Source organism: Eretmochelys imbricata, chromosome 5 (genome assembly GCF_965152235.1).
Source record: "Eretmochelys imbricata isolate rEreImb1 chromosome 5, rEreImb1.hap1, whole genome shotgun sequence".
NCBI lineage: Eukaryota > Metazoa > Chordata > Testudines > Cheloniidae > Eretmochelys > Eretmochelys imbricata.
The window spans coordinates 64,293,332-64,316,087 of NC_135576.1; the positions used below are offsets into that span (position 1 = coordinate 64,293,332).

The 22,756-nt window shown below is 40.5% G+C and overlaps 1 protein-coding gene across 1 annotated transcript in view; it reads left to right on the forward strand.

Moving 5' to 3' along the window:
* The first annotated feature begins 904 nt into the window (after positions 1-904).
* The window catches only part of FAM174A (family with sequence similarity 174 member A), a 38,233-nt gene continuing 16,381 nt past the window's right edge, over positions 905-22,756 (forward strand). The window contains exon 1 of the mRNA XM_077817247.1: positions 905-1,350. Within this exon, the coding sequence (XP_077673373.1) occupies positions 1,070-1,350 (281 nt within the window). The 5' untranslated portion in view covers positions 905-1,069. The remainder of the gene's footprint in view (positions 1,351-22,756) is intronic.

Below are 22,756 nucleotides of genomic sequence, written 5' to 3' on the forward strand. Positions count from 1 at the left end.
TCCCCCCCAACCAGAGCCCTCACACCCTCCTACACCTCAACCCAGTGAAAGTGAGTGAGGGTGGGGGACAATGAGCGATGGAAGGAGAAGAGATGATGTGAGCAGGGGCGGATCCTCGGAAAGCAAAGCGGGGCCTCAGGAAACGGGCAGGGCAAGATTGTTTGGTTTTATGCAATTAGAAAATTGGCAAACCCACCCTATTCACAGGACACATTTTTCTTCAGAAGCAGGAAAATATTTATGACGAACTAGAAACCGCTCTAATTGTTTTGTTTCTTTTCTTTACAGTGTGGGGGTTAGGGCCAAAAATTGCCAAGATCCTGCTTGCTCTAGATGCCGGATCTGTTTCACAGCCTCATGCACTGTCATACACTCAAGGTCTGGAATGCTTTGGGCGCGGTAGGAGGGGCTGATACACGTGGTCCCTGTTCCTGCCAGGAGCCTTGGAAGTGAGAGACAAAACCTGAATGGATCCAGATCTGGGCTGCAGCAGCGCTCGTGCTTTGGGAAGCCACGGGCTACGAGCGGGCGTGTACTTGCACTAGGAACAGCGAGGCTTGTTCCCTAGGTGGTGGATGGTGCAACTGGGGGAGGAGATGAGAGCCAAAGACAGCCAGGCAGGATCCAGGTACCTCCAGCTCTTGCCTTATCCCAGAGCACAGGGTCTGCGGTGGGTCACCCTATTGCAGCCCCCTTTTTGCTCACACTCTCGTCCCTGCGTCCGCGGAGTCCGGCATGGCGCCTGACTCCCGCCTGCAGTCCGCTTCTGCCCAGCGCCACGGCCAGCAGCAACCAGCCTGCCCAAGGCCCCACGCACGCGCCCTGCCGCGCGCCCTCAGGCTTGAGCTGCAATCGCGCATGCGCCGACCCCAGTTTCAGCCTGGGGCGCCGCGCCTCGGTCACCTGATAGCAACAGCGGCAGCCGGGGAGCGTCCAGGGCAGCGGCGGCCCGGCCGGACGCGGAGCCATGATGAGAATTTCCGCTTCCTCTGCCGCAGGGCCCGGCCGCGCCTAGCCCGCGGCGGCTTCCGCGGGAGGCCGTGCCCGGGCCGGGCAGGGAGGGGGCGCGATGCCGCCGCCGCCGCTGCTGCGCTGGCTCCTGGCCGGGCTGCGGCTGCTGCTGGGCGCGCTGTGCGTGGAGGCTGCCGCGGCGATCAGCGAGCCCCGCTCGACGCTCCCGCAAGGCGGCACGCCCGGGGAGGCGACGCGGAGCAGCAATGGCAGCAGCAGCAGCAGCCTGGCCGTGTCCGCCCCGCCCGAGCGCAACCAGCCCATGACCCAGCGCGCCCTGGCGGTGCTCGTGGTGGCCAGCGCCGCCCTCATCGTCTACTTCGTGATCCGGACCGTGCGGTGAGGGGCCGGGCGCGGGGGTATAACTGGGCCCTGTCGGGTTCTGGGCCTGGCCGGGCGCGGGGGTCCGCGCTTCCCGGCAGTGTCCCGCCTCCGGACCCGGGTGCGAGGGTTTCTCGCTGCACACGCCGGGGTGGGGTAGTGGGGGGGGGGGGGCGGTTTGCTAATGAGCGCTCAGGTGAGGGGTTATGGAGCCAAACACGGCGTGCCCAGCACACCCTGTCCCGGGGGCATCCCGCGGGGTGTGACGCGGGCCCCACGCACTGTGCAGGAGAAACTGCTCTGGCATGAGCCTTGCACGCCCATGGGCCCGCCCCCTTCGGGTCCTTAGCTGCTTTGCCGCCTTACTGATGGCAGATGCTTTGGGCAGCGCTTTCTAGGGAGGACCAGTCCTTTACCATCTCCCTTGTACTGAATGTCACAGGTCAAGTACCAATCTAATATGTTGACTGCATAGTTATAGATGCCTAAACATAAATACAATGTCAAGTATTAATCCCCAAGCACGGGTGTCACATTTTACACCCATTCAGAGTCTTGCTGTAAGAATACTTGTTGTTTTGACCACGTTAACCCCTCTGTGCGTATCTACTCAAGCATGTGTCTACTTGTCTTCCCTTTTAATGTCCCTGTGTAGAAACATTGATTTAAAAGTCCTCTATGGCTTATTCTTGACTTGCCTTTTGAGACTTGGGGCTGGTCTACCCTACCACTTAAGTCAATATAACTTACATCACTCAGGGATGTGAAAAAGACAAGTTACAGCGACCTAAGCACCCTGGCACAGATGCTCTCCTGCTGACATAGCTTCTACCTCTCGCGGAGGTGGAGTGATTGTGCCAAGGGGAGAACGCTCTCCTGTTGGCATAGTGTCTTCACCAAACACGCTACAGTGGCGCAGCTGCATTGGTGCAGCTGCAGGGTGGATTTGATTTAAAATCATGATTTAAATCACTTGTCAGGAAGACTCGATTTAATCATGGATTTCTACATAAAAGTGCATTCTTGTTGGTTGTTATAACCTTAATACATATTCTTCACAACTCAAAGATAGATGTAGGTTTCATTTTTAGAAGGTACAAACTATACATTTTTAAACAGTGATATATTTTGAAAACTTTTCAGATTATATTTACAGCTATATCAGCAAATGAATGATTGTTTGGTTATTTCATTTACCAAAGGTAATTGAAGCAGATGTTTATGAAGTCATTGGAAGGTGAGCTATCTCCAACAGGTTAATCATTAATATTTGGAGGATTTTCTTGCCATGCTGTATTAGGAGGAGAACATCACCAGACAGACATTTAAATTGTTTTATTTAACTAAAACAACAATGGTTATGTATTCGAGAATTTTTTCTTCAGTGACAAACATATTATTTTAACAAAACAAGCATATATCCTTCTGTCATAACTATAAAGGGAAGAGTAAACACCTTTAAATCCCTCCTGGCCAGAGGAAAAACCCTTTCACCTGTAAAGGGTTAAGAAGCTAAGACAACCTCGCTGGCACCTGACCAAAATGACCAATGAGGAGACAAGATACTTTCAAAGCTGGGGGAGGGGAAGGGTTCTCTGTCTGTGTGTTGCTTTTGCTGGGACCAGAGCAGGAATGCAGGTCAGAACTCCTGTAAAGGGTTAATAAGCAATCTACTTAGATATGCGTTAGATTCTGTTTTGTTTAAATGGCTGATCAAATAAGTTGTGCTGAATGGAATGTATATTCCTGTTTTTGTGTCTTTTTGGAACTTAAGGTTTTGCCTAGAGGGATTCTCTATGTTTTGAATCTGATTACCCTGTAAGGTATTTACCATCCTGATTTTCCAGAGGTGATTCTTTTACTTTTTCTTCAATTAAAATTCTTCTTTTAAGAACCTGATTGCTTTTTCATTGTTCTTAAGATCCAAGGGTTTGGGTCTGTGTTCACCTATGCAAATTGGTGAGGATTTTTATCAAGCCTTCCCCAGGAAAGGGAGTGTAGGGCTTGGAGGGATTGTGGGGGAAAGACGTGTCCAAGTGGGCTCTTTGCGTGTTATATTTTGTTAGATGCTTGGTGGTGGCAGCAATAAGGTCCAGGGACAAAAGGTAAAATAATTTGTACCTTAGGGAAGTTTTAACCTAAGCTGGTAAAAATAAGCTAAGGGGGTTTTTCATGCAGGTCCCCACGTCTGTACCCTAGAGTTCAGAGTGGGGAAGGAACCTTGACACCTTCGCTTCTCACATTTATCTCCAGACTTCTCCTTGTCCGGATCTGTTCTGCCCCAACAATCTTCTATTCCTTGAACTTTTTGAAACTTTGCACTTTTAGAGAGAGGTAAGGGATTGACTCTGTGTACACAAATTTGCAAAGGGACAGTAGGGTTGAGGTCTGTTATTTCTCACCTCTAGATATTATTTATTTTAAAACATTTTTGCTGTTAATAAGCATATTCCCTTTGGAGAGACAAATCCACAATTTGAGAACTGCAAAACTAAGCATCTCTGATGGTATCTTCTAGACTGAGCACTGAGTCCTATTGGGTAGATAGAAAGATTAACCTAAATAATCTATACAGAAGCTCCTGGAACTCCATAAGATTGGGTCCCTAATCCATGAACTATTGGAACTCATTTACAAAACTTTTCTTAAACGTTACATGATGTCTCATACTATTAAAATTTATAATCCCTATTCCATGATGAGATATCTTTGAGTTATAATATAACTTAATTAAAACTATCTTTAGGTAAGTTTTTTCCTCAAAAAGCATTTTATCAAAAAAATTATGGATTTTTATCCACCCTGTGCAGCTGCACCAATGTAGCGCTGTAGTGTAGACTTGCCTTTGTATGCCAGTAATGCTGCTCTTCATTGCTAACTTGTCATTATTTTTCAGACTCTTTTTACATTAAATTAAAGATGATCTGTATCCTAAAACCAGACACGGTAGTTAACCATTAGAAAAATTTACCAAGGGTTCTATTAGATTCTCTATCATTGGCAGTTTTTAAATCAAGATTGGATTTTTTTTTTTTCTGAAAGATATGCTGTAGTTCAAATAGGAATTATTTTAGGGAAACTCTATGGCCTGTGTTTGGTAGGAGATAATCACAGGGGTCCCTTCTGACTTTAGAATCTATTTAATCTAAATCAGAAAAATGACCAAGTTTAGTCCTGGAGCAACACTTTTTTACTCTATTTTGCGAGTTCAGCATATTTATTTAAAATAGGGTTTACCAGTTTTCGTTCAAGATAACGTGTGCATATGAGAGACAGAGATACATAAATACAGTCTGATATGTTTAATAGATTCCAAGGCTGGAAAGGGCCATTATGATCATCTAGTCTTACCTCCTGTATAGCACAGGCAATAGAACTTCCCCCAGATTATTGCTAGAGTGTATCTTTTGCACAAACATCCAATCCTGATTTTAAAATTGCCAGTGATGAAGAATCCACCACTCTTGGAAAATTGTTCCAGTGGTTAATTACTTTCACAGTTAAAAATGTAAGCCTTATTTCCAGTCTGAATTTGTCTAGCTTCAACTTCCAGCCATTGGATCATGTTATATCAAGGGTCGGCAACCTTTCAGAGGTGGTGTGCCAAGTCTTCATTTATTCACTCTAATTTAAGGTTTTGCGTGCCAGTAATTCATTTTAACATTTTTAGAAGGTCTCTCTCTAAGTCTGTTATATAACACAACAATAGTTTAATGTAAAGTAAATAAGGTTTTTAAAATGTTTAAGAAGCTTCATTTAAAATTAAATTAAAATTCAGATCTTATCAGTTGAGTGTGATCCTTGCCCTTGCTTTTCCTTGCTGAGTTTTCCAATGTTTGGCAAGTATTTGGATACTTTAAGCTTCACACAGGCTTCTGAATGATCAGTTGTTAACCAGCTCAGAGAGGGACAGGACAGATTTCATGTGTGAAAATACCTGTTCATGCAGGAATGTGGATCCAAATGTGGAAAGCATTGCAAACGCAATTTTCTTCAAACAGTTAAATTTCACTGGCAAGGATGTCAGCAGGTCAGAATAGAGGCCCAATGAGCTCTCTCGGTAGCTTCAAGTGCACTCCGCAGATCTCCAAACTTTGCTGTCCACAATTCTGAGCTTTTTAACTGAGTGAACTGCATTTTGAAATCTTCAGCACCCATCCACTGAAATACAGACAAATCCAAGTCGCTTTCATTGAACTTTTCAGGTTTAACTAGAAAAGAAAGCATTGGGCCAGAGTGCTGGAAATCTTGAAATCTGTCAGAAGATTCTGATTCCAGTTCTTGCATGTACATTCCAATCTCATTGACACTGACAGTGGAACGTGTCGATAGCTCTTTTATGTGTTAAAAGTAGCGGAAAGTCAAAGTTCGAATATCCCAAGGAAAAAACTGCTAGTTTTACAACAAATGCCTTCCAGACTTCAAAAAGATCTAGAACCGTTTGTCCTGAACCCTGGAGACAGAGGTGGAGTTTGTTTAGTCAGTTAGAAACATGAGCTTACGCAGCCATTTGTCAGCATCCAGTTCAGGGTAGTTTTGTCCTTTTTCCGACAAAAAGGCCTTGATTGCATCAAAACAGTTTAATAAAGTGCACCAGAACCGTGCCACGACTTAGCCACCGAATGTTGCTGTGAAGTAAAGTGTCGTTATAAGCACTGTCCATCTCTTCTAGCAGTGCTTGAAACCATGAGTCAAAGCAGATAGAGCAACAGGGAAATTCACACTTTGCACCACTGTATTAATCACATTATTAATCTCTGAATTAGAAATTTTAGCACACAGGTTTTCTTGATGGATGATACAGTGAAATTTGACTGCCGGGCAGCCAATTTGATCTCCAAGTAACTTCACAAACCCCTTCTGTTTTCCGACCATGGCAGGAGCACCATCTGTTGTCACACAAAATATTTTTCTGATGTGAATTCCTCCTTCTTCAAAATGGCTTACAAAACTTTCCATTATATCTTCCCCCTTTGTTGCGCCATGCAGGGGTTTTAGGCAGTGAAGTTCCTCTTGGATTTCATTGGAATCACAATATCTTGCAAAAGCTGTCAAACGTGGAACGTCGATATATCCATGCTCTCGTCAACTGCAACGCTGAACACTGCCGTGTCTTTTAATGCAGTCGTCTGTTTTTCGTTAATGTTTTCTTCCATTTCACTTACATGTCTCTCAACTGGTCTGGCAGAGACCGGCAGTTCTTTTATTCTAGATACGATCGTATCTTTATTTGGCAAATCATTGAACAAAACCTCAGAACTGCTGAAAAAAACTTTTTATATATATTCCCCATCTGTAAACGGCTTTCCGTTTTTTGCAATGCCCTGTGCAAACTTGTAACTTCTTTCTGTGGCTTGATTTTTACTTACACTTAAGCATTTAAAAACACTGCTTTGCTTCTCATATCCTGCTACTGCCTTTTTAATTCAGTCTTGTCTGCTTCATCAAGAAAGGTTTTCTTGTGCTTCGTTTCAAAATGTCGAACACTTGATGTGTGGCAAACAACACTTTCACAACAGAAAGCACAAACAGCACGGTCCTTCTTTTGAATAAATCCAAATGTCTCTGTCCAAGAAGGCTGAAATAAACAGACATCTAACTTTGCTTTCTTAGGAGCTGACATTTTGTCAAATGTACCCCTCAACTCACGGGGGGGGGGGAGATTGCGACAGACAGACAGCACGATGTCAAATGCAGTGTGCTGTTCCACGTGGCGTGATAGTGATGTAAGCAGCAAATCAGGACTTAAAAATATCCCGGTGGCGCTGGAACAAGTTTTAAGGTTCTTGCCACTGTCTGCACCCCTCACAACCCCAGGGGGTGGCTGCAGAGCCCTGGGCCGAGGCCAGGAGCAGAGCCCTGGGCCGGCAGCCGGGACCCCAGGCTGGCAGCAGAGCCCGCTGGGACCCAGGGCCAGCAGTGGGCTGAACGGGGCCGGCGGCCGGGACCCAGGCAGTGTGAGTGCCACTGAAAATCAGCTTGCGTGTCGCCTTTGGCACGCTTGCCATAGGTTGCCTACCCCTGTGTTATATCTTTCTCTGCTAGACTGAAGAACCCATAATTAAATATATATTTCCGTTTAATGCCTTTGGTTTGTCTTATGTCACCAAAGAGTGAGTCTTGCATAGATGATCCAATGCAGAGCTGCACTGTGTGATTTGCAGTCTTTAACTTGCTAAATGTCTTAAAGATTCAACATATACCAAGTTGATTCACTTTTGTGATAGATTGATCATTGTTCATTAAAAGATGTAAGCTTCAGAGTTAATATTTGAGCCCTTCAGCAGTATGCTAACCAGTATATTACATTATATAACATCTCTTCTAAAAAGGAATATTATCTCTTTTTGATAAGATCCAGAACACTCAGGTACATTAAGATGAGTGACCTAATTGCTTAAGTAGTCCTAAAGCTTTCTTTCAACTGTAGTCTGGCACAATTGGCATTTTGCACCTTGGACTGTATTCTCTGACATTAGTTTTCCCTATCCGCTCTTTTTGATATCCTGGAGTCCGTGCTGATTTTCCTCTGATTTAATAAAATAGTAATGGTAGCAAGCATATATGCTTGCATATTTTCCACATATGCACTTATCACTTGTTTGGAAAGCTTGGAGATACATGGAGAATTAAAGCACTATATAGTGTGAAACTTTCTTTTTAAAACCAGTTACTTTTATATATTTGCAGAAATATTACAGGGATGGTTATTGTTTTGTCTTGGGGGAGAGACATATTTTCATGCACCAAGTACCATCAAGCTTCAGATCTGATTCTTTAAGGGGACCTGTCAATTTTAAATTGACTTCACTCTGGAAGTTTCTTATCTACTCTTATTACAAGTAATTCTTGTTATTGGGGTATTTAGTGCAATGGATTAGGTACACCACATGTCTTGAAAGGTATGTTTGGCTGGGTATTAATCATCATAGCAGTGGTGGTATGTCTGCAAGTTTTGTATCTGTTGTTCTGGCAGCGTCTAGTGCTGCTTTGAGTTTGTGTGTCTTGGTCTGTGGGAAACTTGCTTCTGTTAATGAATATGCCAAAGTTGGGGGGTGTTTGGAGGCCAGAAGAGGGAGTTTGGGAAAGATTTCTTTCAGGATGTGGCCCCTGTCAAGCACAGATTGTAATTGTTTAATGATACCCCATATGGTTTCCACCATAAGGTGTTTGATAACTAGTGGTGTGCAATTGCAGTTTTTTTCCTTAATGAAGCAGTTCTTTTGATACAGGTACCGATACAGCTGCGCCCTGCAGCGCATTAGGTGAAGATGCTCTATGCCGACGGGAGAGAGAACTCTCCTATCGGCATAAAAAACCCACCTCTGCAAGCGGCATAAGTGATGTTGGCAGGAGACACTCTCACACGAATGCTAATGTCAGTTTAATTTATGTTGCTCAGAGGGGTGGAATATTCACAACCTAAGTGATAAATTTTGCCAACACAAACTGTAGTGTAGACATAGCCTCAAAGACACTGGTTTTATGGCTTAGTTAGAACAATCTATAACCCACTAACCCTCCTTTGCCCTAGAACTGCAAAGATGTTAACTGCCCACTTCAGCTTGTATTGTCTTTTATAACATGTTAATTCCTTATACTAAACAATCTGTTCCACCCTGTATTAGGTGTGACACTGAGTGTCTTTTCAGACCTGAAGAAGAATTCTGTGTAAACCCAAAAGCTTGTCTCTTTCACCAGCAGAATGTTGCATGTCTGAGTTAGTGACAACTCAAGATTGTTGAAAAATAGTCTTGATTGGAATTATTTAATCAATGATTATCAATCAGAGATTAGTACAGCACTATATAGAATACAGAATGAAAAGATACATTACCACTCTGTTGTCAGATCTAAGATGTCTCTGTGTCTCTTCTTCACTGTATCTGGAGGGATGTGCAGTTTCATTCCCCAACTAACTTCTCCTACCAGTGTCGTCATATAGGGTTTTTGCCAAAGAAATATATGTTCTGATGTCATTTCTATACACTCTCTCGGTTTACCTGATTTATATGTGAAGGCATAATTATTTTACAGCTGAGAGGCCCAACAATTCAAGATAGTATCTCTCAGTGGGTCCTTCTTATCCCATGATCATTCTTCTGTTTTGATTCCCCAACACAAAACATCTGCTGTAACAATCATCCCTTATTAGTTTTCCAAGCCTTATATATGCTTATGTAAGGCTGTATTTTAACAACGGGGAGAGGGTTTCCTAGAATATCTGGAGTCTTATAGACCTGAAGATGCTATGAATTATTAAATACAGCCTAACACATAAAATTCCTGAGTAGGGTTACTTGTCGGTCAGTGTTCTGGGCCTTAGAATTCAACTTAGTCTTTGTTAATATTATAAAGATTCTGAAGAATAGTTGATAGATAAATGAATCAAATATACAGAAAGAAAGGACTAGAAGGATTAATATTTACTAATAAAAAGAAAAGGAGTACTTGTGGCACCTTAGAGACTAACAAATTTATTTGAGCATAAGCTTTCGTGAGCTACAGTTCACTTCATCAGATGCACCTAAGGTGCCACAAGTACTCCTTTTCTTTTTGCGAATACAGACTAACACGGCTGCTACTCTGAAACCTATTTACTAATAGATAGTAGCAAGAAGTTGGTCCAATAAAAGGTCATACCTCTCCCACCTTGCCTCTAATATCCTTGTACCAACCAGCAAGTCATGTATTTTAAATAAATCCTTCTTCCATAAGAGAAAAAATGAAAGTGCAAAACTGGTTTTGGACAACCCAGAAGGATCAGAATGCTGCCTTAAACCACGTACATACACTTCTGTTGATCTTAGTGTAAAATCAGCCATTGAAAAAGGCAATATACAATTCTTCCAACCCCTTCTTGAGCTAAGATGGTCTTCACCTACCTGTATAGGCTCTTATAATAGAGCCCATCACCATAGCACCTTGAACGATGCACGTGGACAATTCATGCATTGTATCCAACCGAAAAATAACTTCAAAAAGCAAAGGCTTTATAAGTGGAAACAAAGTTAGATTACAGAATAGATGTTCACTGTCCTAATGTGGGTAAAAGTTTCTTAATGTTATGCACTGCATGTTCTGTCACGTATGAATAAAACTGGCACATGAGTGATAGTTTTATATTACAGCCTCACTTTTTAATGCTGAATTTAAGAAACCTTCTTTCATCACTTCTGGTAAACAAATTTCTAAACCAACATCTTGCAGATCATGTTGTAGAATAAATGCACATGCTAGCAAAGATGAAGGGTTTCAAGGTCAAAGTTACATGTGTAGCATGAAAACTACGTAACACTGGCGCTCCTGGCAGAATAGATGGCTCTTGGAGTGGTAGAGGATATATGTGATTTCATGTCAAGGTTGCAGGTTTAAATTTGACCTACTTTGGTAGTGAACGATCATTATCTTCTGAAGTATGATTGGCTAGCCTACAGCATATGAAATAAGGGTCAAATTCGTGGTGAATATTGGTCCATTTCCGGTTCCCTTAGTGAAAAGGACTGACAGATTACCTTTCACTCCTAGAGAATCTTTCATGACAGGAGCTAGCCATTGTATTGGTGCCTGTATTGTCATTGCCCATAATTCAAGAACTTTAGCCTTCATTATAGTCAGTTTTGCACCAGTCGTGATCAAGGACATTCACTTTTAAGAGATTTTAAGAAGCCAATGTACACAATTATGTGTTATCAATTCATCAGATGGAGGAATGTGCAGATCAATATCTAAGGAACGAAGATCTGTTTCCAAGCAAATCTCCACTTGCAAAACTGAACCAATAGAAACTCTTGCCATGATTTTTTTTTTTATTATTATTATTAAATAAACCTTTCCCTGCAGTTCGTGCTCCAAAAAAAAGATTGCATGACTACACTAAGAACCTCCAAGCTAAAGACTGGAATCTGACTGGGCTAATTTCATTGTTTTAGATTAGAAAAATTCAAAAGTAAACAGCATGAACAGTGGAAAGAAAATTATATTTTAAAGATTCTATCTTTGGTTATCCAAGACTCTCTGCTTTTAGTATAAAGAATCTCTTTTCTGAAGAATATCACTCTTTATCCATGGATATTTAGAGGGATATTGTTAGATTGATATCTGGAAATTTGCCAAACTGTTACAGTGGTTAATATATCACTCAGAGCAAATTAAACAAATATAGATTGATAGATTTACAGGGCCCAATATTACAAGTCCTTACTTATGGGAGTAACCTCATTGAGCTGAATAGGATTATTTCATGTGCATAAAGGCAATTTGTGGATTAGGCTCCAATGCTGTAAACAGACACATGCTTAATCTTAAACATGTGCATAATCAGTCTGATTTTGTTAATTAAGTATGTGTGTGTTTCAGGGTGAATAAAAATCAATGTTTTTTATTTATTTAAATAGGATTTTTTTTAATAGTGTTTTTTGAGGAAAAAACCTAAGATACATTATAGCTGAAAGATATCTCATCATGGAATAGGGATTATAAATTTTAATAGTATGAGACATCATGTAATGTTCAAGAAAAGTTTTGTAAATGAGTTTCAGTAGTTCATGGATTAGGGACCCAATTTTATGGGTTCCAGGGGCTTCTGTATAGATTATTTAGGTTAATCTTTCTATCTACCCAATAGGGCTCAGTCTAGAAGATACCATCAGAGATGCTTAGTTTTGCAGTTCTCAAATTGTGATTTGTCCCTCCAGAGGTAATATACTTGTTAACAGCAAAAATGTTTTAAAATAAATAATATCTAGAGGTAAGAAATAACAGACCTCAACCCTACCGTCCCTCTGCAGATTTGTGTACACAGAGTCAATCCCTTACCTCTCTCTAAAAGTGCAAAGTTTCAAAAAGTTCAAGGAATAGAAGATTGTTGGGGGCAGAATAGATCTGGACAAGGAGAAGAAGTCTGGAGAAAAATGTGAGAAGGGAGGGACAGGCAGTAGAAACCAAAGTGAAACTGTTTGAGCAGCACATTCCAGAAGTCTTGAGGTCTTTCTGAGTGTAGCCTTCATTGATTTGAGATCTACCAAACCATTCTCTCACTAGAAGAGAGAACCTATAATGGCAGCGGACCCTAAAAGAGACTGCCCAGTTTGGGAATAAGAACCATTCAAGAAATATATGTTTGCTGATGATGTTTTAAAGAAAGTCACACCAGTGAACTGGTGGAAGTCACTTAAGCGCTGGGATTCAGACACTGTTGAAGTCATGATCTCACTTTTAACAGCAGTAGCTTCTTCTGCTGGTGCAGAAAGAATATTTTCTTCCTTTGGACTAATTCATTCCAAATTGAGAAATCGTTTGGGACCTTAAAATGCAGGAAAGCTTGTTTTTCTTTTCCAGATTATGAACAAACAGGAAAATAAAGGTGAAGACGACTGATTTAGCTGCAGAAGCCAATATTTTAAGTTTCTTGTATTGACCTGGCTGACTGTAGTAGATTTAATATCTTTTAATATTTCATTTAACTATTGTAGTTAAACAATTTTATCAAAATCAAACCTGATTTTAAAAAACTTTAATTTAACTAAATTCAAAAATGTATGTGCTTGTTTTGTTAAAATGTTATGTTTGCTGTTGAAGAAAAAAATCCAGAATACACACGTTGTTTAAAAAAAACAATTTTAATATCTGTCTGGTGATGTTCTCCTCCTAATACAGAATGGCAAGAAAATCCTCCGAATATTAATGATTAACCTGTTCAATTGGAAATAGTTCACCTCCCAATGACTTCATAAACATCTGCTTCAATTACCTTTGGTAAATGAAATAATCAAACAATTATTCATTTTCTGATTTAGCTATAAAACTAATCTGATAAGTTTTCAGAATAAATTACTGTTTAAAAATGTATAGTGTGTACCTTCTAAAAATGAAACGTGCATCTGTTTCTGAGTTGTGAAGAATATGTATTAGGGTTATAACAACCAACAAGAATGCACTTTTATGTAGAAATCCGTGATTAAATTGAGTCATCCTGACTAGTGATTTAAATCAAATCCACCTTGGCGCGTTTGCAGGACTGAGGCCTTATGTGCCATTTTGGAATGCAAGCTTGAGCATTTCCCCCTTGGATCCATTAAAGTAAGTGGGATTGAGGGCCCCTGGCATCTCATTCACTTGAGTGTATAATAAGTAGAGTTGTGCGAATAATCACTGAGGTGAGGAAGGGGAATTTGGTGGGGGTTTTGTTTGTTTCGTGGTGGTTGTTTTTTTGGTGTGTGTGTTGCTGTTTTTCTTTTGACCAGCAAACCAAAAACAAACAAAAATCATCTTGCATTGACCTAAAATGATTTTTTTTGTTTTGTTTTTCTGTGCAAGAAAAAACATGGAAGAAAATTAGGTTTTGGTCAAATGACAAGTTTTATTTTCTAGCATTTTTAACTGTTTTTTATTTTTTAATTAAGAGCAAAGCAAATTTTGGAAATGTCATTCACAAAACTGGTGTTGGTGTTGCTGCAGTTATACCCCATAGCCTTGTGGTTAGAGGACTCACCTGGGATGTGGGGGACTTGCATTCAAGTCCCCATTCCTCCTGATGCACAACAAATTTTTCAGCTTGGGTCTCCCACATTGCAGGTGAATGCAATAACCAGTAGACTCTAGGGTATTCTGGGGTGGAGCTCTCTATTGAAGCTGTTCCACTTATTGTAAATACTCATACAGAATGACTCTGTGTTAGCCTGGTGGTTAGAGTACTCATCCTGGGGGGTAGAGGGTTGGTCACCTTGGTTTCAGTCTCTGCTCCAATGAATATTTTATTATTTATCCAACATGGCATAGCTTCAACCAGACAGATTATGACCCACCCCCAAATACACTATAGTTCAGTTGTTAGGGTCATTACCTGCAATGTGGGAGACCCAAGTTCAAAATTTTGTTGTGAATCAGGAAGAATGGGGACTTGAACCGAAGTTTCCTGTATTGCAGGTAGCTAATCCTGGTGCTATAAGGAATATAGAAGTGGCAATGCCTCCACCTTCTTTGATGGTTTTGTGAATATCACCTAACTTGCCTTGTGACTCTCTAGGCTGGAAAAGAAAACTGGCTGGTACTATTCAGTGAATTTGAGTCACATTCATGAATACTTTTGGTCAACCTGAAACTTCATTTTTCCACAGATAAACTATTAATCTTAAAAAATTCACTCAGCTCTAATAAATAAAATGGTATCTTCCACCAGCTCTTGATATGTTTGGAGAGTTTTTCAATAAAACACTTCAGTTTGCAAGCATTTGATGAAGTTTAATAAAGGCTGCCTAGTCAAGGCTGCTTAACTGCTTCAAAGTACTGTCTGTGAGGTAATGAAAGATTATTTGATTTATTAGTCTTTTTACTCTCTATTGGTGACTCATTGTGAAAGTGGACTTGATCTGCAAAAGATACGATTCCTGATTTAAAAATAAAACTGTTCTTCCAAACAATAGCTGCCAAGAGTAAACTCACCAGTACCCCTCTTGCCATTCTGATTAAAGCTAGTTTTATGGTGATTGAATGTACAACAGCAAACGTGCCCTTAAGTCCTATTAAAAAAAACGCATTGCTGTTAATCTTGAATAGTGTGTGTCCACTTCTATGTGTAGATTCTAGTTTGCTCTTCTCTAGTTCTGAGAGCTTATTATGGGTCATTATTATTCACTGCGGTGAGGGTTGTGTTTGGATCATAAATACAAATTACTGAAAATAGTGAAGTGCTGTAAAAGACGGTACAGTAAAAATGTAACATTGAGAAGGATTTTATTCTTAATTTATTAATTTTGATTGTAACCTCCTCATATTACTCTTTTAAACAATTCCAGAAACATGGAATTCATGCAATACAAGTGAACCACCTCATTGTAGGGACCAGACTACTCTTCTTATTCCATCATCAGACCCAGGGTTAACCTTGCTTCCTCTGAGGGTGATGCTTTTGAGAATGCCCTTTAAAGATGGAGTCTCCTTTTTCGGAGAGCTGCTCTACCATCACTAGCAATTCTGGCAACAGTACATAGGTTGTAATGCTTGTTCCTGTAACAGAAACAGACCTCCAAAGTGAAGGAATGATGCTGTATATTGTAGATTCATGGATGGTAAAATTGCCTATTATGCCTTTCAGCATTTCCATCCAAAAAGATAGTCGTCATATTCCTGAAAGGCTTCCGCTCTAGCACTGTTTATAGTCCTTTGTTTCTTCTGACTACCATTATTAGACTGAAACTTATTCTTTTGCTGTCCTTTGTGTAGTAGAGAGCTGTCTAGATTTGTGTTTGTTTTTTTACTGGCTGTTTGGCTAGAGTAAAAATGATAGATGGTGAGTGGCAACATATTCCTGCAAAGTAATTAAATATCAGTTTGTTGTGGTCATAGCTTGATAAGTCGTTCGTTAATTATGGTAGTGGTTTTGGGGATGCAGAACATGCATCCATGCCAAGGTTCTCAAGGTCTGACCAAACCAGTTTTAATTCTCAGTCTCCTCTGCTTGATCCATTATTTATTTATTTATTTTTCCTTTTATAACCCCAAAACTTCCTGTTAATCCTCTCTGGAATTCCTGAGAACTGACGCATTGTCTACACAGGAGGGTTCTGCACCAATGTAAAAAGTGACTGACTTGCATTGGTGCTGCATTCTCTGGCTGGAAGCCAAGGTAAACCATATCATTGCAGTGAATATACATTAGGGGCTCACTTTTCCTGCTACATTGGTGTAACTACACAGATGCCACACTCTCTTCTTCACCGCTGTAGACCTGAAAACACACTTTTTCCCCTCCCACACACATTTTCCCTAATGGCCTTCTCCAAAGTCTCTCCAAACATCTTCCTTCTGGCAGTTTAGCTACAGCAATATTTGCCAAAATTACAGTAAAATATAATTGGTTTGTTTAATGTCTGTCTGCTGTAGATCTCAAAATACTTTATGCTGGTGGATAGGTATAACTGTCCTTGTTACAGGTGAGGGAACTGAGGCCTGAAGTCACAGCAGGTCAGTGGCAGAGTCAGGAATAATAGAACCCAGGTGACCTGACTTTCATTCCAGTTCCCTACCAACTTAGTTATGTTATCTATTTTGACTTTTTTGATTTATACATAAGAAGACTAAAAGAGCACCTATGTATGGCTGTAGGTGGCTTTTGACGGTGTTTAGAATTACAAGTGTTGTAACTTGCATGTCCCTGAGTTACTTCCCTAATAATCTGGAAAATAAACTTTTTGATTCAACCCTCACACTTTAACTAAAAGCCTGTCTTAGAAGATATCTTCCTCGGTGTTACCAAGTTTGTTTGCCATTTTTCATAAGCTTTCCTGAAGAGAGGCGTGGTAGACCCTTAATTCAGGGATAAGCTATGGAAGGTGTAATATCTACATATTCTTAGCCAAATTTTAAAGTGTCTGGTTTTTATTTAAAAAAAGAAAATCCCACTCAGTAGTGGTGAAGAGACTGATGTTTGCCTACTTGACACAAATAAATAGGGCAGAATTACTAGCTCTTAACAGCATTTTACACAGCAACCTCATTAGTTAGGTGACTAGCCTTACACTTGCCATAAAACTAAACTACTGTTCAGTGAGCATTTGCAGTAACCATTTCAAGCTATAATAAAAATTAATCATCTGATATCATCAGAGTCATTTTAATAAATACAAGGGTTTAAAGCTGTTGCTGGCTCTTAATTTTTTTTTTTTTTTTTTAATTTCCTTAAGAGAACTAGTTCTCATATTAGGCCCCTTCTAATGTCGTCTACCATGTAACAGATCCGTCTGCTCTCTAGCTGTTAACCCTGATATCTTCCATCAAAGGAATCAGACAAAAAAAAACCCCATACAAATGAGGTGCCATAGGACAACCAGTAGTGGGCAAGCTTTTGTGGTTCGTTTACTGGTGAAGAGGAAGAATTACTGATTCTCATGGGAATTTTGGTCCTATTTGTGAGGAAAATAAAAACTCTCCTAGTGCTTAAAATAGGTTTTCTAAAGTTGGTGAGGAAATAAAATTGTAGCAAATGAAATAAGTAGAGCTTTTGATTCTTATTTTTTTAGATGTTTTCAGTGTGCAATGCTTAATTTGGCATACTGAGTAAAACAGAACAGAACATGCAAAATGTATGTCAGTATTAAACTGCTTATCGTGGACTTAGTTTCCTAGAAAATTCATTTTAAATTATTTAAAATCCCTTTTGAAGGGTGATTATTAAATTTCTCTCAAGGGTATAAAATCTGCACCTCATGAATGCCCTTCATGGAAGAGAGATCCTGCTCACTTTCGAGGAATAACTTTTTTTTTTATAGAATAGGGTTTTTTAATTAAGATGACAGCTTTTTTGATGTAAATTGAATTTTTCTGCACAGTTAACTATTCAATTTAGTTAAAAATGTGCGTTAGTGAAGAATTCGAATTAGCTGTAGTTAATACTTTGTAGTGTGTTCTGTTGGAACATTAAACTGTATTGCATATAAGTTGCTTTAAACTGAGTTATTTTACAAGACCGTTAAACTGCTGTTCTCCCTCATGGATGATCACCAAACATTTAAATGATGCACTTACGTAACTTGTGGGAAATATAGTAGTTATTTTACTACTTGTAAGGAGCATAACTAAAGATTGTTATCCTGTTAAGAGTTTCACTTTAGAAGAGGTATGTGGTGAATCTATATCATCTAACCTATAGCTATCAGATATCTTCAGCCTGTGGGCATGTCTGAACTTGAAGCTGAGGTGTGATTCCCAGCTCTAGGAGACGTACTTGTGCTAGCTTCATCAAGATAGCATGCTAATAATAGTTGTGCAGTTAATATTAAATAATAGTTCAGTAGCATGGTCAGCAGCTCAGGCTGGGCACCTGAATATGTACCCCCTGGGTATGTACTTGGGGTGGTTAGCCCCTCCCAGTGCTCCCCACTGCCTGTCTACCTTGGACGTGGTGCTACCGTGGCTACACTACTATTTTTAGCATGCTAGTTTGATGAGAACTATCGTAAGTGTCTCCTCAAGCTGGGATTCGCACGCTGCATCCTGTAAGTCATCTTAATAAGCAGCTCTCCAGATTATCTAAAATGATAGTCTTAAAATGAAAATTAATGAAGTGGGGCGGTATGTGTTATTCTGTGTTGGGTATATACCGAAAAATATTTCATTTCCAGTAGAAAGCTATTTCAGGACTGCTCATCAGACAGAACTGACTTCTATACAAGTTAGTTACCAGTTTACTCTGACTTCTAGGGCTAGGAAGCAATTGGGTGTTCCTGAAGTATGGTGTTTACAGAAGGCAAACTTCAAATTCACCTCCGTAGATTTAATTACCTGTTGCTCTGCATCAAGGGTAGTCATTTACACATGGGCAAAGGAAGTGTAAAATGCAACAAAGCTGGAATAGTAATGTGTTACACCCATTTTGCCCATATGTAAATGACTACACAAGGTACAGGGTACCAGGGAATATCAGTCCACTGTGCAGAATCAGTATGTTATGCATTGCATATCTGTAATTGTCATCATACCAGGATTTGTGTCTCACACACACAAAACTACAGTCTATTTTATTTACACAGCATAAATAAAACTGGATGGGGAAATGCTATAGCTCAGACTATAGCAGCCCAACAGTCTGTCCCATTTAAGAAAGGATGCTGCAGATAATCTTCCTGGAAGCAGGCCCTACCAAATTCACGGTCCATTTTGGTAAATTTCATGGTCATAGGATTTTAAAAATTGTAAATTTCATGATTTCAGGTATTTATATCTGAAATTTCACGGTGTTGTAACCGTAGAGGTCCTGACCCAAAAGCGAGGGAGGAGGGAAGGGGAGAGGGGGAGCTGCAAGGTTAGTGTCTGTGTGGTGGGGTCGCAGTATTTCCACTCTTACTTCTGCGCTGCTGCTAGTGTGGTGCTGCCTTCAGAGCTGGGCGGCCAGAAAGTGGTGGCTGCTGGCTGGAAGCTCAGCTCTGAAGGCAGCACCACCTCCAGCAGCAGTGCAGAGTAAGGATGGCATAATATGGTATTGCTTACACGCTTACTTCTGTGCTGCTGGAGGGATGCTGCCTTCAGAGTTGGGTGCCTACTCTCTGGCCACCCACCTCTGTAGGCAGCGCAGAAGTAAGGATGGCCGTACAATCCCCCTATAATAACCTTGTGACCCCCATTTGGGTTGCGACCCCCAACTTGAGAAACGCTGGTCTCCCCTATGAAATTGGTATATTATAGGGTAAAAATACTTCACAGGGGAGACCAGATTTCATGGTCTGTGATGCATTTTTCACGGCCGTGAATTTGTTAGGGCCTTACTTATCAACACTAATGAAACCTCTTTTTGTCCTAGCCTTGTTAACAAATACATTTCTTGGATTTCTCTCCTTATCCAGGGAAGAAGGGGTAAATGGCAGAAGGTTCTAGTTCTGAGAATATTTAGAGCCATTTAATTCAGTTCTTAAAAAGAATTATTCTCTAAAACCAGATAAATGGATCTGATTTCAGCAAGGGACAAGAAGGGTAACAGATCCATCAGACTGCGGGAAGGCTGCTCATAAAGCCCACTCAGGTTCTGATGGGCTTTGATCCTATAGTTTAAACATACATGTGCACAGTGTTCTTCCATAAGGGTTGTTCTAGAGTGCAGAGTCAGTTTTCTGTCAGTCATTAATTCTCAACCATCTGAGAAGTGTTTATATGAAAACTACTTGGTTCCATTCCCCTCCTCCAGAACAATGTTCACTTGAACTAATCCTTTTTAATTTCTAAGGTTCTGAGGTCTGCTTAGCCCTGTCTCCTGGCCTGAGCATCTTCTTCTAATGTTGTAAAAGGGGGTAACAGATTTGTAAATCCTGCTGAGAAGAGAAGTCCAGAGTTACACATATTGAAGTTTCTTGCTCTCTATTTAGAGGTACCTCTGGTTCTCTTTCTTAGATAAACTTTTCATATGACTTTTTCCTGCAGTGCTGTGGGGTTTTGGCATGATTGTAGGTCAGACTCTGTGTCTCTGACGCTTCTGGCCAATAGCTGAAGAGGCAGACTTTACAATGTTATACCAGGGTAGCCACAAGAAAAGTGATTAACTTCCCCCAAATGTCCTTCCCCTAAATGTTGCTCTAAGTTAGAATCTTACATTAAAAAAATAAAACAACAAAAAATCTCAATCCTCCTGAATTCATTATCTGGTGTATGACTTCTCCTCTGATGGGAATGAGGAAAAGCAGAGCCTTGGGGTAGTGGAGTCTACTTCTAGTTCTCTGTATGACTGATTACTTTTAATGATGTGTATGGGATTTGAGGCCTCTAGTAGCAAGATTTCTGGCTAAACTAGCCTGTTTTTTTGGCACTTAACATGTTATCTAACTGTAATAATTGTCAGGAACATACTTGTCTTCTAGTGAGAGAGCACAGAGTGCTATGGATAAAAGGGCAAAGTTCATATTGTGTGTGTGCTTTTGGGTGGGGGGGTTAGGTGCTGCCTTAATTTTTAATTTCTTGACCTCCAGATTGTAGGTGTTTTTGTTTGTTTGTTTGTTTGTAAAAGCACTTGGTATATGCATTTGAAAAACCAGGTACATTAATTGTACTCATCTAAGGTATTTAGTTAAATCTGTGATCAGAAGGTATCCAGTCCTAGAAAAAATACTAGCTGAAGTGAACTGTAAAGACCTGTTCAGCTTTGCTCAATCACAGCAAGGTATCCCTGTCCTTTTACCAAGAAGTTATGTGAAATATGATTCATACACTGATGTGTAAAGTACTTTCACTCTCCTCTTAAAAGATTTTAACGCACTGGCTTTAGTGATTATATTTACTTTGACAATGGAGCTTACATGTATTGATGAGTAGTAATAAATATCTAGCTGTTAGGACTGTTACTCCTTTTTTACCTGAATGGAAAAATGGATAATCTGAATTAATCCAAGAGGTGAGATTCTGTGCTGCTCCTTTTAACTGCAGTATAGAATTTGCTGTCTGGAGAGAATGGGACTAAGGGGATCTGAAGCCACCTTTGTGCCCACCCAGTTCTGGGTTGCTATGTTAGTGAAACAGTCCCACTGCTGCAGCCCTGCCATCAACATGCTGTCTTCAGTTCCTACCCCAAGTGAATGCTCTCCAGCTGGATCAGGATTTTTCAGAGCCCGTTTCTGCTGCTGCAGCCTCTTGACTTAGTGGACGGGGTGAGAGAGGGAGTAAAACTATTGCCCAAGCTATCTAATTGTTTGAACAAGGTATATCTCTGCTAACAAAAGAGTACTAGGCTAATAGCCTAAACTCTTTAATGTGTGATACTGACATGTTGCTCTTCAAGTGGTTAAGATTAAAAAAAAAAAAAAAAAACACCTCATGTAACTATAGAACTTGTTGTCACCCATGTGAAGTCTAATCCTTTCTTGTACTCTGTCGGCCCCAGTATCTTGGGATGTTGACTTCTATAGGCTGAATATACATTATGGCTTTTTTTTAAAACAAACAACCATCCATTTCAGTTTTTAAATTTGTCTTTACATGGGATGCGAACTTGTATTTTAAAAGGGTAAATAGAAACTCCCAATTTACCTCCTGTATGCCATTCATTGCCTCCTGTATGCCATTCATTGTTATATACTTCTGTCATGTCCTCTCTTTTAGCTCCTCTCTAAGCTTAACAGTCCCAGTATTTTCAGTGCCTTGTATGTCAATCTTTCCATATATCTAATCATTTGTCACTAATATTTGGTCCCCTTCTACTTCTGTTATATCTACTTTGAAGCAGGGTGATCAGAGCTAATCATGGTATTAAAGATGAGGTCCATTTACTTACATAATATAACATTTTTAGTATCCTTTTTCTATCCCATTCTTTTATAATTTTATCATCTTGCTTACTTATTTGATCAGTGGTGCATATTGCGCTATCCACAGTAATGTCCAGAGGTAAAATCTTGGCTCCATTAAATCAGTGAGTGTTTTGTTGTTAACTTCAGTGAAGCCAGGATTTTATCCTGGTTTCCCCACCACCACCGACCCACCCCCACCCGAGTGATGACAGCTAACTTGCAACCCAACAATGTGCATGAGTACTTCATTTTTTTTCCTTCCAGTATGTATCACCTAGCGTCTATTAAGACTGAATTTCATCTCCTAATAGTGACCATTCAAGCGGCTCACACACCGCTGGACAAGAGAGAGAAACACCACTGCATGGAAGGGACTCTTGTCTGGGAGTGTGTGAGCTGCTTGCACACACTAGTGCGACCAGGAACAGCTGCCCATCAGTTTGGTGCTCACCCCAGTGGGCAGGGCTTGGGGTGGTACAGCCACGCTGGAGGAGCTGCCTGCACGAGGCTCTGGCTCCTGTGAGTGGTGGCCCAACATGCTGCTGCTGCTTTTGCCACTGAGATTCCTGGTAGAGCCCTGCAGCTCGGCAAATATCCGATTTATATCTGTGGATATACATGAATAGTTAGTTTCCCTAATAGACTTTTAGGAGGGACTT